The sequence below is a fragment of the Anomalospiza imberbis genome, chromosome 26 (assembly GCF_031753505.1).
Source record: "Anomalospiza imberbis isolate Cuckoo-Finch-1a 21T00152 chromosome 26, ASM3175350v1, whole genome shotgun sequence".
NCBI lineage: Eukaryota > Metazoa > Chordata > Aves > Passeriformes > Viduidae > Anomalospiza > Anomalospiza imberbis.
This window is the reverse complement of record NC_089706.1, coordinates 6,828,156-6,842,895: the sequence shown is the minus strand read 5'-3', so window position 1 is coordinate 6,842,895 and position 14,740 is coordinate 6,828,156. Positions and strand designations below refer to the sequence as shown.

General features: G+C 61.1%; 2 protein-coding genes and 1 long non-coding RNA gene across 3 annotated transcripts in view; 1 reads left to right on the top strand and 2 right to left on the bottom strand.

Moving 5' to 3' along the window:
• CELSR2 (cadherin EGF LAG seven-pass G-type receptor 2) overlaps positions 1-5,044 on the bottom strand; it is a 37,497-nt gene extending 32,453 nt beyond the window's left edge. Inside the window, 1 exon segment of the mRNA XM_068173368.1 lies at positions 1,191-5,044. Within this exon segment, the coding sequence (XP_068029469.1) occupies positions 1,191-4,965 (3,775 nt within the window). The 5' untranslated portion in view covers positions 4,966-5,044.
• A 1,322-nt stretch (positions 5,045-6,366) lies between these two features.
• On the bottom strand, positions 6,367-13,828 carry SARS1 (seryl-tRNA synthetase 1). Its single transcript, XM_068173396.1, has 11 exons — positions 13,633-13,828; positions 11,533-11,603; positions 11,287-11,367; positions 10,584-10,742; positions 9,986-10,129; positions 9,650-9,805; positions 8,719-8,940; positions 8,128-8,257; positions 7,111-7,268; positions 6,895-7,024; positions 6,367-6,814 (listed from the first exon to the last, which is right to left on the bottom strand). The coding sequence occupies exons 1-11, from the start codon at positions 13,766-13,768 to the stop codon at positions 6,660-6,662; spliced, it is 1,542 nt and encodes a 513-aa protein (XP_068029497.1). The 5' UTR covers positions 13,769-13,828; the 3' UTR covers positions 6,367-6,659.
• Positions 9,273-9,964, top strand: LOC137462753 (uncharacterized). Its single transcript, XR_010993769.1, has 2 exons — positions 9,273-9,378; positions 9,428-9,964. It is a non-coding gene; the product is annotated as an uncharacterized lncRNA (long non-coding RNA).
• Positions 13,829-14,740: the final 912 nt, after the last annotated feature.

Genomic DNA, 14,740 nt, shown 5'->3' with positions numbered 1-14,740 from the left:
GGAGCAGGCAGACAGATGGATGAAGAGAATATGGGGACAGGTGGGGGGGCCAAGCAGGCAGAAGGAAGTGCCGCAGGGGTTGGCAGGGGCCAGGGCTGCCCAGTGGCCTGTGGCCAGTGACTGGTGGCCAGTGGCTGGTGGGGGGTGGGGGGAGGTTACCATGGCTGCAGCCGTGAAGGCCCAGCTATGGCTGGCCCTTTTGTTTCCCTTCCGCCTGCCCCTGCGCTTTGGGGGGGATGATGGGGGGGGGAGGCGGCCACGGGGGAGTCCCTGCCCCCACCCTTTGTGCCCTGGGCCCCCTGCTTTTCATGGCCAGAGCAGGGACCCCTGCCAGGAGAAGCTGTGGGGCAATGGGGGCCATGTGGCTGAGGACAATGGACATCAGGCATGGCCTGCGACCCAATTTCCCTCTGACCTGGGGGTGACCAAGGAGGTGTTCCCCCACCTTGGGGTGACCTCCATCCCCCAGAAGCACCTCCTGAACACCCCAAACAGTGCTGACAATTGATGGCACCCCTTATCTTGCAATGATCCACCCCCACACTGGGTTTGGGGACCTCTCAGTGGAGGCTAGGTTACCCCCACAATTACACACACTAGGCCTTGTGTCTCCTGCACTAAATTCATTCAAGTGGAGTCTCTTGGAAACACAAACATGGCAGTGCCAGGACTCCCCCAGTACTGCACTGCACCCTGAGACTTCCCAGATTCACCCATCAGACCCCCATAACAAGCCCCCAAGGGTACCAGGACCCTGCTGGCCCACACCAGCCTCTGTTCCCCCAGTACATGCACTGGGTCCTGCCCCACCCTGCTCAGTGACAGACAGAGAAGTGCCAAGACCACCTCTGGACAGCTCAGGGGGGTGGGGAAAGCAAAGGGGGTGCTAGGGACCCTGGTGGCCCTCAGCTTGGATGTCTGGTGTGTGAGGAGGGCACAGCATCCCATTGTCCCCCCTCCCCTAGATCTGGAGGGTGAAGGCAACCAGGATGGGGTGGTGGAACTCCAAAACACCTCAGTGGGGTGGTGGGACCCCACAACACATCATCCCTTCTGATCTGGAGGGTGAGGGCAGCCAATACAGGGTACTGAGACCCCATAACACCTCGCCTCCATGCAGAAATAGAGGTCAATATACCCACAAACTTCACTCCCCCTGAAAGGTGCCCTCCATGGGTGGGGGGTCTTACCAGAGACAGACACCCTCATGATGGCCTCAAGTGGGCGGTTGTTGTCCAGGGCCGGGCTGAGGCGCAGGTCCCCAGTGTGTGGGTCCAGCAGCACGAGGTTGAGCTCATTGCCCTGCTCAAAAGCATAAGTGAGGTGGTCAGAGACGTCGGGGTCATGGGCAGGGATGCGGCCGATGACGCCCCCAGGGAAGCTGCTGGAGCGGTTGGTGATGTAGTTGTTGAAGAGGATCTCGAAGTTCTTGAGCTGGGGGCTGTTGTCGTTGGTGTCACACAGGCGTACATGGATGGTGGCTCGACTCACCAGAGGTGCCGAGGTTGCCTGGACCACCATGATGTATTCAGCCTTGGTTTCATAGTCCAGGTCAGCCAGGGCGGTGAGCTCTCCGGAGAAGATATCCAGTTGAAAGACCTCAGGGATGTTGCCCTCCACGATCTGGTACATGATCTGGGCATTGGTGCCCTCATCGGGGTCAGTGGCAGTGATCCGGGCCACCACCAGCCCAATGGGGCTGTTCTCCTCCACAAAGATGTCAAACTCATCCCGCTCGAACACAGGCGGGTTGTCATTGACATCCAACACTGTCACCTGGATCTCCACTGGTGTCCGCCGGGCTGGAATCCCCTTATCCACGGCGAATGCCCGCAGGGAATACAGCGGCACATTCTCCCGGTCCAGACGGCGCAAGGTGCGGACAATGCCCGAGGTGGACTCAATGATGAAGTCACCATCACCATCATCACCCCCTTGGAAGGTGTAGAAGACTCTGCCATTGAGCCCAGAGTCACGGTCAGTTGCAGAGACCTGGAGAACACTGGTGAAGGTGGGGACATCCTCGTAGATGGATCCCTGGTAGGAATGACGGAGGAACTGGGGTGCGTTGTCATTGACATCACTCACCAGGATCTCCAGGTAAGTTGTGTCAGATTTCTGCGGGATACCATTGTCCCGCGCTGTGATGGCCAAGGTGTAGGACACCTGGTCCTCATAGTCCAGCTCCATCTGGGTGGTGACAGCACCAGTATCAGCAGCAATGCTGAACTGGGGTATGCTGTCCTCCATCAGGTAGGTGATGCGGGCGTTCTCTCCCGTGTCCTCGTCTGTGGCACTGATGACCACCACTGTTGTGCCCACTGGTCGATCCTCATTGACGTTGATGGTGTAGTGAGAGCTCTGGAAGACAGGGCGGTGGGTGTTGGCATCGGTGACATTGACAACCACCTGGGCAGTATCCTGGCGGGTGCCATCAGAAGCAGCAATGGTGAGCAGGTACTGCCGCTCCAGCTTGTAGTCCAGGGGCAGGGCAAGGGAGATGAGCCCAGCACCGCTCTGGCTGGTGATGGAGAACCGGTTGCGGGTGTTACCACTGGAGATCTGGTATGTGATGACGCTGTAAGCATCACGGTCGACAGCAGAGACGGTCAGGACACTGGTGCCCACTGCCGCGTCCTCGTTCAGGCGGGCACCGTACTCCCGCTGGGTGAACTCAGGGCTGTTGTCATTGACATCTAGGATGGTGACACTGACGCTGGCCGTGGAGGCCATTGAGGGAGTGCCATGGTCCTGCGCCTCCACCCTGAAACTGTAGAAGTCGACCACCTCCCGGTCCAGCTCAGAGGCCACCACAATCCACCCAGTGCTGTTGTTGATGGCGAAGGGGAAGCCGGTGCCAGTCTCCAGCAGGGTGTAAACTAATCGGCTGTTGTCACCTGAATCGGCATCAATAGCTTGTACATGGATGACGGAGTAGCCCACAGGGACATTCTCCAGCACGGTGGCCTGGAAGGGTGTGCTGACAAAGATGGGTGCATTGTCATTGACATCCAACACCTGGATGGTAACCAAACCGCTGATGTTGGAGAGAGGCGGGCGGCCACCATCCTGCGCCCGGATCCGCAGGGTGAACTCTTTGGTGACCTCGTAGTCCAGGGGGGTAACAACATCCAGCGTGCCTGTCTGCGCATCAATGTAGAAGTGTCCACGGGTGTTGCCGCTGACAATGCTGTAGTGCACCAGTGCATTGCTGCCTTTGTCACGGTCAGTGGCCATCACCTGCAGAACCGCCACATTGGGCACCACGTCCTCAGGGACCTGTGCCATGTAACGTCGCTTGCTGAACTGTGGCGCATTGTCATTGTCGTCCTCCACAGCGATGCGGACAGTGGCCGTGGCACTCCGGGGACCTGGATCCTGGCCCTGGTCTGTGGCCTCCACCAACAGCTCGAAGGCATCCACTACTTCCCGGTCCACAGGGCCACGGGTGCGGATGACGCCTGAGCGGGAATCGATCTCAAAGACCTCGTTGGCATCACCGGCATTGAGGAGGCGGTAGAGGATGTTGGCATTGGGACCAGCGTCACCATCGGTAGCCCGCACTGTCAGTACCTCATAGCCCACCTCCAGATTCTCTCGCACACTCTCCCGGTATTCTAGTTGCTCAAAGGCTGGGTCGTGGTCGTTGGCATCGCTCACTGTAACCGTCAGTGTGGCCATGGCACTGCGCCGGGGTGTCCCGTGGTCCACTGCTGTCACTCGGAACACGTGAGTGCTCTTGCTCTCGCGGTCCAGCGGTGCAGCAGTGTTGATGGCACCAGTGACAGGGTCCACAGTGAAGAGGTCATCGGAACGGCTGTCGAAGAGTGCAGCTATAGAGTAGTGCAGCCGGCCTGCCTCCCCCTCATCGGGGTCCTGTGCTGTCACCTGTGTCACTGGAGTGCCTGCTGGCTGGTTCTCCTCCACTGTGGCCTGGTAGCTGGACGGCTGGAACTGCGGTGCTGTGTTGGGGCTGCGGCAGGGACGGTGGTGAGGTATGGGGGGCCTGGGGACTGCTGTGGCCTGTAACTCCACAACATCCCCAGTGTCCATCGCATCCCCAGTGCCACTGATCTCCCTGGAGATATTGGTGTTCCCAGCACGTCCAGTGTTCACAGTGCTCCTGGTGCTGCTGGGGATTTTCCCAGTCTCCCCATTATGTTCAATATCTCTGGTGCTCGCAGTATCCCTGGGGACTTTCCCAGTCTCCCCATTATGTTCAATATCTCTGGTGCTCCCAGTATCCCTGGGGACTTTCCTGGTGCTGCCAGCATCTCTGGAGACTCTCCCAGTCTCCCCACTGAGTTCAGAATTCCTGGTGCCCCTGGGGACTGGAGTGCTCCCAGTGCCCCCAACACCTCCAGTGCTCAGCATGTTCTCAGTGCTCCCAGTGTCCTCAGTGAGGATGCTGGTGTCCCCTGTGTGTCCAGTATTCCCAGCACTCCTGGTGCCCCTGAGGACATAGGTGCTTCCAGTGTCTCCAGTTCCTCCAGTAACCCCGGTGCCTCCACTATCCCGGGTGCCTCCAGCGAACCTGGTGCTTCCAACGCTCCCAGAGGCTCCAGGCTTCCAGGTGTCTCCAGCATTCACGATGCTTCCAGTGTCCCCGGTAACCCTGGAGCCACCAATACCTGGGGACTCCCTAATGCTATTGCCGCTGTCCCCACTGGAAGAGCCGGTGCCTGGTGCAGTCCCATCGCTGCCGCCCGCGGCCGGTGCGGGCCCAGAGCTGCCGCCGCTGTCCCCGGCGCTCGGCGGGGGCCACGCGCCGCCGCTGTCCCCGGTGCCGCCGCGGAGCTGGAGTGCCGCCGGTAGCGTGCTGGACGGACGGGTGCGGGTGCCGGTGCCGATGCCGGAGGCGATGGCGGTGGCGATGGCGGTGGCGGGTCCTGGCGCGGACAGCGGTAGCAGCAGCAACAGCGGCAGCAGTCGGAGTGCGGCCCGGCGGGTGGGCGGAGGGCCCATGGCCGCTACCCCCCGGTGTCCCCAGTGCCGGGGCTGGTGCCCGCAGCGACCCGCGCCGTCGCCTGCGCCCCGCCTTCGCCCGAGCGCGCCCGCAGGGGCGGAGCCGCCAATTCACTGGCCCGGCCGCGCTTAAAGGAGCCGCCGCCGCCGCCGCCCCCGGCACTCGCCGGCGGCACCCGCAACAGCAGCGGCAGCACAGCGCGGGGGCAGCGAGCGCGCAGGTTGTGCACACTCATGTGAGGTGCACATGTGCGCCCTGCGCGCACACACGTACATACACAGATGTGAAGGGCCTTGCACGCACCTGTGCATTGCAGGCACGCGTGTTGCACGCGCAGGGAACACGCACGTCGCACACGCAGGGCAAACAGGTACCAGCGAGCACATATGACATGGGAACCACGTATGTGACATACACAGCACATGTGAAACACACACGGAGCATACACGAGACAGCACGTGTGTGACACAGCACGGAGATCGTGTGTAAACACACAGCATGTGTGGCATACTCACGTCCCGCAAGCCCCCCGCGTCCCCACCGCCGGCCGTGACTTCACACACGCAAGTCCGTCTCCCCTCACTCCGTGACACACCCCCCCCCACCCCCTAGATCCCCAGGCTCGTCCCAGCGCACCAGGACCAGCGACTGGACCAGGCTGAGAAGGACTGGGAATGCTGGGGGACACTGGGGCAAACTGGGAGGGACTGGGGCTGCTGGGGGACACTGGGGCAAACTGGGAGGGACTGGGGCTGCTGGGGGGCACTGCGGCAAACTGGGAGGGACAAGGTATGTCGGGGCCGCTGGAACAGACTCGGAGGGACTGGAGAAGCTAGACGGGGGCGGATCCCCGCAGTCTGTGGTTGATGCTCCCCCCCCGCCCAAGCCGGCGCCGGTCGCAGGGGTGCAGGCGGGCGGTGCGGAGTCGCCTCCCCCCCCCACCCCGGCGGAACGGGTCCGACAGGTACCAGGGAGGGGCCCCCCAGCGCCGGGGCGGCGCTTGGAGCGCCGGAACCCCCCCGCCTCCGCCGGGGGCTCCGGTGACTCACTGGGCCGCTCCACGCCGGTTCCACCAGACACCCAAGGCCTGCCGGGGGTTTCCCACGCACAGCAGCGGGGGGCAGCCAGGCCTCCCTGCATGGCGACGGAAGGGAGCAACCCTCCCGAGTATCACCCCACCGCGGAGGGGGGGGGCGAGCAGCAGCTGGGGGCCCCTGGCCCCAATTTGCATCACAAAGGAGCTTTGTCTAGGGCTTTGTGTGGGGCTGGCAGAAGCGAGGGAGAAGGGGGAGGAGGGAGGTGCGGAAGGGGGGGGGGGGCGGGAGGGGAATGGTGGTGTGCAACGGAGACATCTCCCTGGGCTGGACCCCCCGTTCTTTCCTCGGAACCCCCCAAGAACACACAGCTCAGCAGCTCTTGGCTTTATTTTCAAGGGACATGTTACATGGGCACGGAGGTCCCTAGCACGACTCAGCATGAGGGGGACACATGGGGGATCCCGGCCCGACTCAGCAGGGTACGGGGCCACACAGGAAGAGGGGCAGCGCCCTGACAGTGTCAGTTCTTTGTGGAACAGGGGGAACAGACGGTGACTCCCCTCCGAGGCAAAGACGATAATGAAGGGCACAGCCTGGCGATGAAGGTGAGATGACTTGGGAGGGCACCAAAGTCCTTGGGGTGCGGGGGGACACCCTCAGACCTCCATGTTCTTCATCTGCTCTGCCAGCACCTGGTCACGTCCCCCCCCTGCCTTCTTCTTGCCCGCTCCTTCCTGCTGCTTCTTCTGCTTCTTGGAGAGCTCCTGCTCAATGGGTGCCGGCTTGATGAATGGAATCAGCTCCCGCAGGTCTGGGGGGACAAGAGACCGCTGTCACCCCCCCCATCCCCGCCAAGGAGCAGGGGATGGGGAGGGCACAGGGGGATGTTACCTGGAGGCATGAAGTTCTGGAGCTTTTCAGGGATGCGGATGCCCTCAGGAGTCTGGTGGTTCTCCAGGATGGCACAGATGGTGCGGGTGGTAGCACACATGGTGGCATTCAGCATGTGCACAAACTCTACCTGTGGCAGGGGGACACAGGGAACACCTATGACATGGGGAAAGCAAAGGAACACAGGAAGAACTCCCCTATGTCCACTAGCCTCACCTTGTCCATCATCTTCTTGGTCTGGCCATAGCGGATGCGCAGGCGCCGGGCCTGGTAGTCAGTGCAGTTGGAACAGGAGACAAGCTCACGGAAAGCACCAGAGCCAGGGAACCAGGCCTCCAGATCCAGTTTTTTGCTGGCTGCATGGTTCAGGGAGCCTGGAGGGGGAACAATGCTGAGTGGGGGGTCCCACTACCATCCTGAATTTGCCTATCCTGGGGCAGAGTGGAGGGTGAAGCCTCCAAAGTCACTCCTGCAGCTTGGTGCCAATCTAGCATGGATTTCTGTTTTGCCATAGAGATGTGGGGTACCCGCTTGGTCACAGGGTCAACAAGCCACAAGCTGTTTGGTCATGGGGACGTGGGGGTGTGGGAGTCCTGCTCAGACACAGGGATGGGGAACACCTGTTCAGCCACAGGACATTGGGTTCCTGCTGTGCCATGGGGATATGGGGGTCCTGCTTGCTCACAGGAATGTGGGGGCTTCTCTCAGCCATGTGGATGTGAGATTCCCACTCAGCTAGGGGAACGTGGGGCTTTCTCAGCCACATGGACATGGGCTTCCCACTTGACTATGGGGAGGTAGGATTATGCCATGGGGATCCGGGATTCCTCGTTGGCCACAGGAATGAGGGATTTCTGCTCAGCCGTGGGGATGTGGAGTTCTCGCTCGGCCAACGGGATAAAGGGGTCCCACTCAGCCACAGGGAGCTTTTAAACCAGATCTTTTTCCTGTGAGCATTTCCAGGAGGAGATGGGACACTCCAACTGTCCCTCTGGAAGGGACAGGACACTCCAACTGTCCCTCTGGAAGGGACAGCAGGGACAATGCATCACAGCATTGTCCACACCCGCTCCCATGGACCCAGAGCAAGGCTGAAGATTCCACAGAAAACAAAATGTCCCCTTCTCTTCCTCCATCTCAGGCTGGGGACAGCAATGAGCCAGGGACAAGAAATTGCCATGCAGGAAGCAGGTCAGGGCCCCCCTCGACCCCCCATAGCACAGGAGCCCCTACCCGAGACAATGTTGACGATGTGGTAGGGGATTCCGAGGGACTGGTAGAATTCCTCAGCTGTGGCCATCATCTCCTCAAATATCTCCCAGGATTTGTTGTCATGGGGGGAGGAATAGACGAACTGCTCAATCTGCAGGAGAAGGAATTCCACAGTGACACCAGGTATAGCTGCAATTCCAACGGGAACCCCACAGTGACACCAGGTACAGCCTGAATTCCAACTGGAACCCCACAGTGACATCCACTACACCCTAAATTCCCACTGAAAACCTGCAGTGACACTGGGTATAGCCCAAATTCCCACCAGAGCCCCACAATGACACCCAGAACACTCTGAATTGCTGCTGGAACCCCACAGTGACACCAGGTACACCCTGAATTCCCACTGGAACCCCACAATGACATGGGGTATACACTCCAACTTCCTGCTGGAACACCACAGTGACAATGGGTACACCCTGAATTCCTGCTGGGTATGCTGCAGTGGCACCAGCTACACCATGAATTTCCACTGGAACATGCTGAATTCCCACTGGAACCCCACAGAAACCCTCAGTACACTCCAAATTCCTCCTAGGACCGCTCCTTCACCTTCTCAAACTGGTGGACGCGGAAGATGCCGCGGGTGTCCCGGCCATGGGATCCCACCTCCTGGCGGAAGCAGGTACTGAGCCCCGCGTACTTGAGGGGCAGGTCCTCAGGCCGCAGCCACTCATCACGGTGCAGGGCGGCAATAGGCTGCTCTGACGTGGCAATCAGGTACTTCTCATCGATGGAACTGTCCTCCGCCCGCTCACTGCCCTTCCCGATCACCTGTAGGGGACATGAGCCACTGGCCTTCTTCTAGCTGCTCCTGCACCTCCAGGGACCAGCAGGGAGGTTTTCAGGGCCAGATGGTTTGGGAATTCATCACAGGGGGAGTTTGTTGGTCGTTCAAAGGGGCTGATGGCAGGGACAAGTCACCTGTATCGCCCATGGAGATGGACTCCAGAGATGAGCCACCTCCTTGTCACATCATCACCATCACAAGCCACCTCCTTGTCACCTATGTCACCCATAGAGATGGCCTCCAGAGCATGTCACCTCCTTGTCACTGCACTGCCATCATGTGTCACCTGTGCAAATGGACCCCAAAGATGAGCCGCCTCCTTGTAACCTCATGGCCATTACAGTGTGTCACCCATGGAGATGGATCCGAGATGAGCCACCTCCTTGTCACTGCAGTGTCACCACGAAGTGTTTCCCACAGAGGTGGACCCCCAAGACGAGCAGGGACAAGTCACCTGTATCACCCATGGAGATGGACTCCAGAGATGAGCCACCTCCTTGTCACATCATCACCATCACAACGTAGAGATGGATCCCAAGGAGAGGGGAAGGAACCACTGCTACCATTGCTGCCACCACCACTGCCACCACCACTGCCAAACTTGCCAGGGCAGAGGGGACCCCACTGCCTCCCTCTCCACAGCCCCATGGGGGTGGCTTGCTTCCAAGTCACAAATCCAGAGCGATCCCTTACCTTGTAAAGCTCCTCGTCAAACTGGCTGAGCTGGGCCACCTCCTGCATCACCTCCTTGCGCATGAAGAAGGGGGTGTACACTGGAGTGTACCCCCGGGCACGGAGGCTCTGCAGCGCGTACTGGATCAGCGCCTGCTCCAGGAACACCAGCGGGCCCTGGGAACAAGGGTCACACTGCCTGTCATGCACACACTCCGCTGGGCCACTCCTCCTTGCTCAGAGGGCCCAGGAGGCCTCTGGAGGCTCCCATCATCAATCCCAGGGGAGGAAAATCCAAGGCCCCTGTCCCTCCTCATTACTCTCTGAACCCGATCATTCTGGGGTCACAGCTCTCACCTTAAGGAAGTAGCCACGGCTGCCAGCCACCACAGCGCCCTTTTCCCCCTCATAGCCATCCACCATCACCACCAGATCCACGTGAGAATACTTCTTCCTGCAGCTGCAGTCACCCCACACCCGCTCCACCTTGTTGTCCACATCCTGCAGGAACCCAGAGAAAAGAGGAGCAGGAGCCTATCACCTCCTCAGTGCCCTGGAACACTGTGACACCAGTCCCTGAACCACACTGGGCCCACTTTGGGAGCTCAAACTCCAGCCTGTAGCTTATTGTGTGGTCATTTGGCAGCAAGCCTGGCCCAGTTGTGCTCCCCCTGGGAAAATATTCCCATGGGATGAATGGAGGCAGCAGAGGGAGACCCCCTCACCACAGTAAGTGCCTTTCCCATTAATTCCCCCAACAATGGTGTGCCCAGTGTTGTCTGAGCTGCTCTTTGTCTGATCCCGGTGGGAAATGCTGGCTTGTCATGCAGATTTCCCTCACCCACCCACCCAGCCAGGCTTGGGGGATCCCCCGCTGGGAGCCCCCTGCTTCCCACTGTGAGCTTCCCAGCTCCTCTGACCGAGCCCCACCTCCCTCCCCCTCCCCGAGCCCCACCTCGTCATTGCTAATGGGCACAGAGGGGTGAAGGAGGTTCCCAATCTCCCGGAGGCTCTCAAAGCGTTCAGCCTCCAGCCGCAGGCGCTCAGAGTCACACTCCAAGATGGCCTCATCAATAAGCAGCCGAATTTTCTTTATCTGGGATACCTGGAGACACTGCAGAGAGACCTCTGGATGAGGTGTGGGAGAGAGAAGACCACTGCAAGGGGGGGCTGCTCATCCAGCACAGGGAGTCCTGAGGCCAGCATGATGAATTGTGGACCCTCCACATATTCTGGAGTGAGTCCCTGGGCTGAACACACTTAAGAACAGCCTGAAAGGATAAAGGGGTGACAAGCTGGGCTCTGGAAGGCCTGAGCTGCTCCCATGGCAGCCAGCATTGCACTCATTAACCCGGAAGGCCGAACTGGGATGGAAGCAGGCAGGGAGGGACACACTGAGGACACAAAAGGACTGAGGCTGCTCAAATTACCAGGGATGAGCCCTTGACTGACACAGAGCAATGCTGGGGAGATCAAGGACACTGAGGAAGAGTCAGTTATTGCTGGTGTGGGACTGAGAGATAAAGGATCCTCCCAGCTGGGGCATCAGGCAGTCCTCCCCTCATTTGGTGGGCACTTCAGGCCACCAATTTGGGCAATTCCAGGCAAAGCTCTGGACAAACTGTAAGCACAGTGGAGGGAGTTGGGGTCTCACTCACTCCCAGGATATCAGCCGTGAGTTCATCCAGGTTCTGTGCACTCTCTGGTACAGATTCATCCGTCCCTACTGGCTCCTTTTTCTGTAGCAAGAGGAAAAAGGAACCCCAGGAGAGTTAAAGAGTAAAATTCCAGTAGGAAAACATCCCTCAGTGACACAAGGGAGAGACTGCAGGGCTGGGAGAAGGAGAGATGTCACCAGTTGGTGATGTCCCACCATAAGGTGACCCAGGGCACTTGTGCCCCACCTTCATCTTGTCCCCAATGGTTTTGCTGCACAGGTTCTTCAGCTTGTTCAGGTTGTCGGCACGAAACCTGCCTGGAAAGGAAGGCAGGGGCTGTCATCTGGAGTGAGAGAAGGGCTGGGGCCTCTATCTGGTGCAGAGAGGTGATATGGAGCCCCCATGGGAGCAGCAGCAGGGGTGGCAGTTCCAGGAATACCCACAGGCACCAGCCCTGGAGTTTCTGGGAGGACAGAGCTTGATCGTGTGGAGCAGAGCTGCAAGGAGTAGGGATGTCATTGGAAAACACCTGAAGTGACATTGCACTGGGACCCCCATGCCAGGCTGGAAACCTCCATGACGTGCTGGAACCACATTGGGATGGGACACCCTAACTCTAAGATGAGAACCCTACACTGGGATTCCCCGTGCTGGGCTGGGACCCCCACAGTGGGATAGGACCTCCACACTGGGACCCCCATGAGGGTGGGTCACACTGGGTTGAAAGTACCATGCCAGGCTGGGAACCATGTACTGGAATGAGATCCCCACCCCATGCTAGGATCCCCCACATTGGGCTGTGACCCCCATGCTGCACTGGGAACCCCACCCTCAGCAAAGGGACCCCCCACATCAGCAAAGGATCTCCGTACTTCACTTGGACCCCCCAGTGCTGGGCTAGGACCCTCATACTGGGCTGGGATCCCCACACCAGGATGAGATCCCCCTCACACTGCACTGGGACGCCCATGCCACGATGGCACCCTTCCCTCCACAGGCTTGGAGCCCCCCACGCTGGAACCCCCACACTGTGCTGGGAACCCACATTGTGATGAGACACCTCCCTCAGTGGGATGGGATTGCTAAGGACTGAGCAGACCCTGGGATCTGAGGCCACGGTGACAAGATTCAGGGTGTGTTGGATGAGGGGAGCATGGATGTTCCCCCCTCGTGGCTGGGAAGGGCAGAGCCCAGGACCCAGGGCAGCTCAAACTGGGGACACCTACGCTGAGAAAGGGCCATCCTAATCAACGGGAAGGATCAGTCCCCAGGGGATCCAGAGCCAGGGAACACCAACAGGACACAGCAGGGCACAGCACCGACCGGCGCCCGGGATTGCATCAGCCAGCAAGATCCGCCAGCCTGCCTCACCCTATCACCTCCTGTAGCCACCCGCCATTCTCCAGCATCGCTGTCCTGGGAACACAGAGCCCACGGGAAGGGGGCTGGGAAGCAGGTGATCCCTTGGACATCAAGGTGAACGAATTAAAGGGGAGCCCCAAGCATCGCTTTCATCCCGCAGCAATGGAATGCTGGGGTGCCCTGGGAACGGCGGGGTTTGGGGGTACCCACTCCTCCCGCCGCCCTCCAACTCCTCTCCACATCCGGCACCCACTGACGGAGCTGGATGTGCATCCTGCTGCCCCATATCCCGCCGGGAGCCACGAGGAGGTGGCTCCTGCCCCCCGAAGCCGCCCAGATGTGGGTGTACCCCAAATCTGCGGGTGGCACTGTCTAGGATCGCCCCCGCCCAGCTGGATCCTGCGGCAATGCAGGGAGCGGATCCCTGGGGATCGCAATGGGACGGAATCTATGTCCGGGCTAAGGGGAACCTGGGATCTGCCCCTCAGCCTGGGAGGAGGGAAGGTGGGTCTAGTAGAAGAACTTCTCCCACCTCAATCCCTGGGATTAGGGTCGAGGGGGATCTACCCAGGGACAAGCCCTCGGTCTCTGCTGTGATCTACCCACAGGATCCAGTCCCAGAGAGGTGATCAAGATCCACCGAGGTGATCCCCGAGAGTTGGGGAGGAATCAATAAAAGCTGGGGAGGGTGGGAAAGACCCCCCTAATGGTCACCCCATCTCATCGAGGAGGTTCGGGGATCAGTGTGGGGGCCGTTTCCAGGTCTTCGGGAGGGAGGGAGGTTGGGAGAGAGAGCGGGAGACAGGGACCCCCCCATCCCCGAGGAGGGGCGATGGTGGGGGAGGGAGTCGCATCACCTGCGGACCGGTCACCAGGCTGACGGGGCGGGGGGAAAGGCATCGGGAGGGGCAGATATGCCCGCGAGTGACAAGAGGGTCCCCCAGCCCGGAGGTTCCCCGCCGCCACCCACCCACCCCCACGTACACCTCCGCCAGGCGCCGTCCGCTCGCACCAGCGCATCCACCAGCGCGGGGTCCTTGAAGCGCTTGCGCTGCATGTCCCGCACCATGGCGGGGTCTCCGCCCTTGTCGGCGCGGAACAGGTCCAGGTCCAGCACCATGACCGGTGATGGCGGCGGCGGCACCGGGAACACCGGCGGGGACAGCCGCTCCGCGCGCGTGCGCGGGAAGAGGCGCGGCCACGGCGATGGGCGCGGGGATGCAGCAGCGCCCCCTGGTTGCCTGGAGGCGGCGCAGCAGGACGGGAGAACCGGGGTGTGGCGGGGCGAGGGAAGCGTGGGAGTGACGGGGGGTGACAGAGAGCGGCTGGGGGTGACAGGGGGTGACAGGGAGCGGCTGGGGGTGACGGGGTGACGGGGGGTGACAGGGAGCGGCTGGGGGTGACAGGGAGCGGCTGGGGATGACAGGGGGTGACAGGGAGCAGCTGGGGGTGACAGGGGGTGACAGGGGGTGACAGGGGGTGACGGGGGTGACAGAGAGCGGCTGGGGGTGACAGGGGGTGACAGGGAGCGGCTGGGGGTGACGGGGTGACGGGGGGTGACAGGGAGCGGCTGGGGGTGACAGGGAGCGGCTGGGGATGACAGGGGGTGACGGGGGTGACAGGGAGCGGCTGGGGGTGACGGGGGTGACAGGGAGCGGCTGGGGGTGACGGGGGTGACGGGGGGTGACAGGGAGCGGCTGGGGGTGACAGGGAGCGGCTGGGGATGACAGGGGGTGACGGGGGTGACAGGGAGCGGCTGGGGGTGACGGGGGGTGACAGGGAGCGGCTGGGGGTGACAGGGAGCGGCTGGGGGTGACGGGGGGTGACAGGGAGCGGCTGGGGGTGACAGGGAGCGGCTGGGGGTGACGGGGGGTGACAGGGAGCGGCTGGGGGTGACGGGGGGTGACAGGAAGCGGCTGGGGGTGATGGGGGATGACGGGGGGTGACAGGGAGCGGCTGGGGGTGACGGGGGGTGACAGGGAGAGGCTGGGGGGGCCCGAACGGTCCGAGTGTCCTTCAGCCCCACCGCCAGAGGGGTCTCTGCCGTTCTGCCCCCGCACTCCGAGCATTTCTGGGGTTCCTCAGCCACATC

Excerpts from the sequence above, each read along its gene's own strand:
- SARS1 (XM_068173396.1), bottom strand. The coding sequence starts at position 13,768 with ATGGTGCTGGACCTGGACCTGTTCCGCGCCGACAAGGGCGGAGACCCC. Across the intron at positions 11,604-13,632 it reads GGACGGCGCCTGGCGGAGGT|GCAGGTTTCGTGCCGACAAC; the intron begins GTACGTGGGGGT and ends CTTCCTTTCCAG. Across the intron at positions 7,269-8,127 it reads CATCGTCAACATTGTCTCGG|GCTCCCTGAACCATGCAGCC; the intron begins GTAGGGGCTCCT and ends TTCCCCCTCCAG.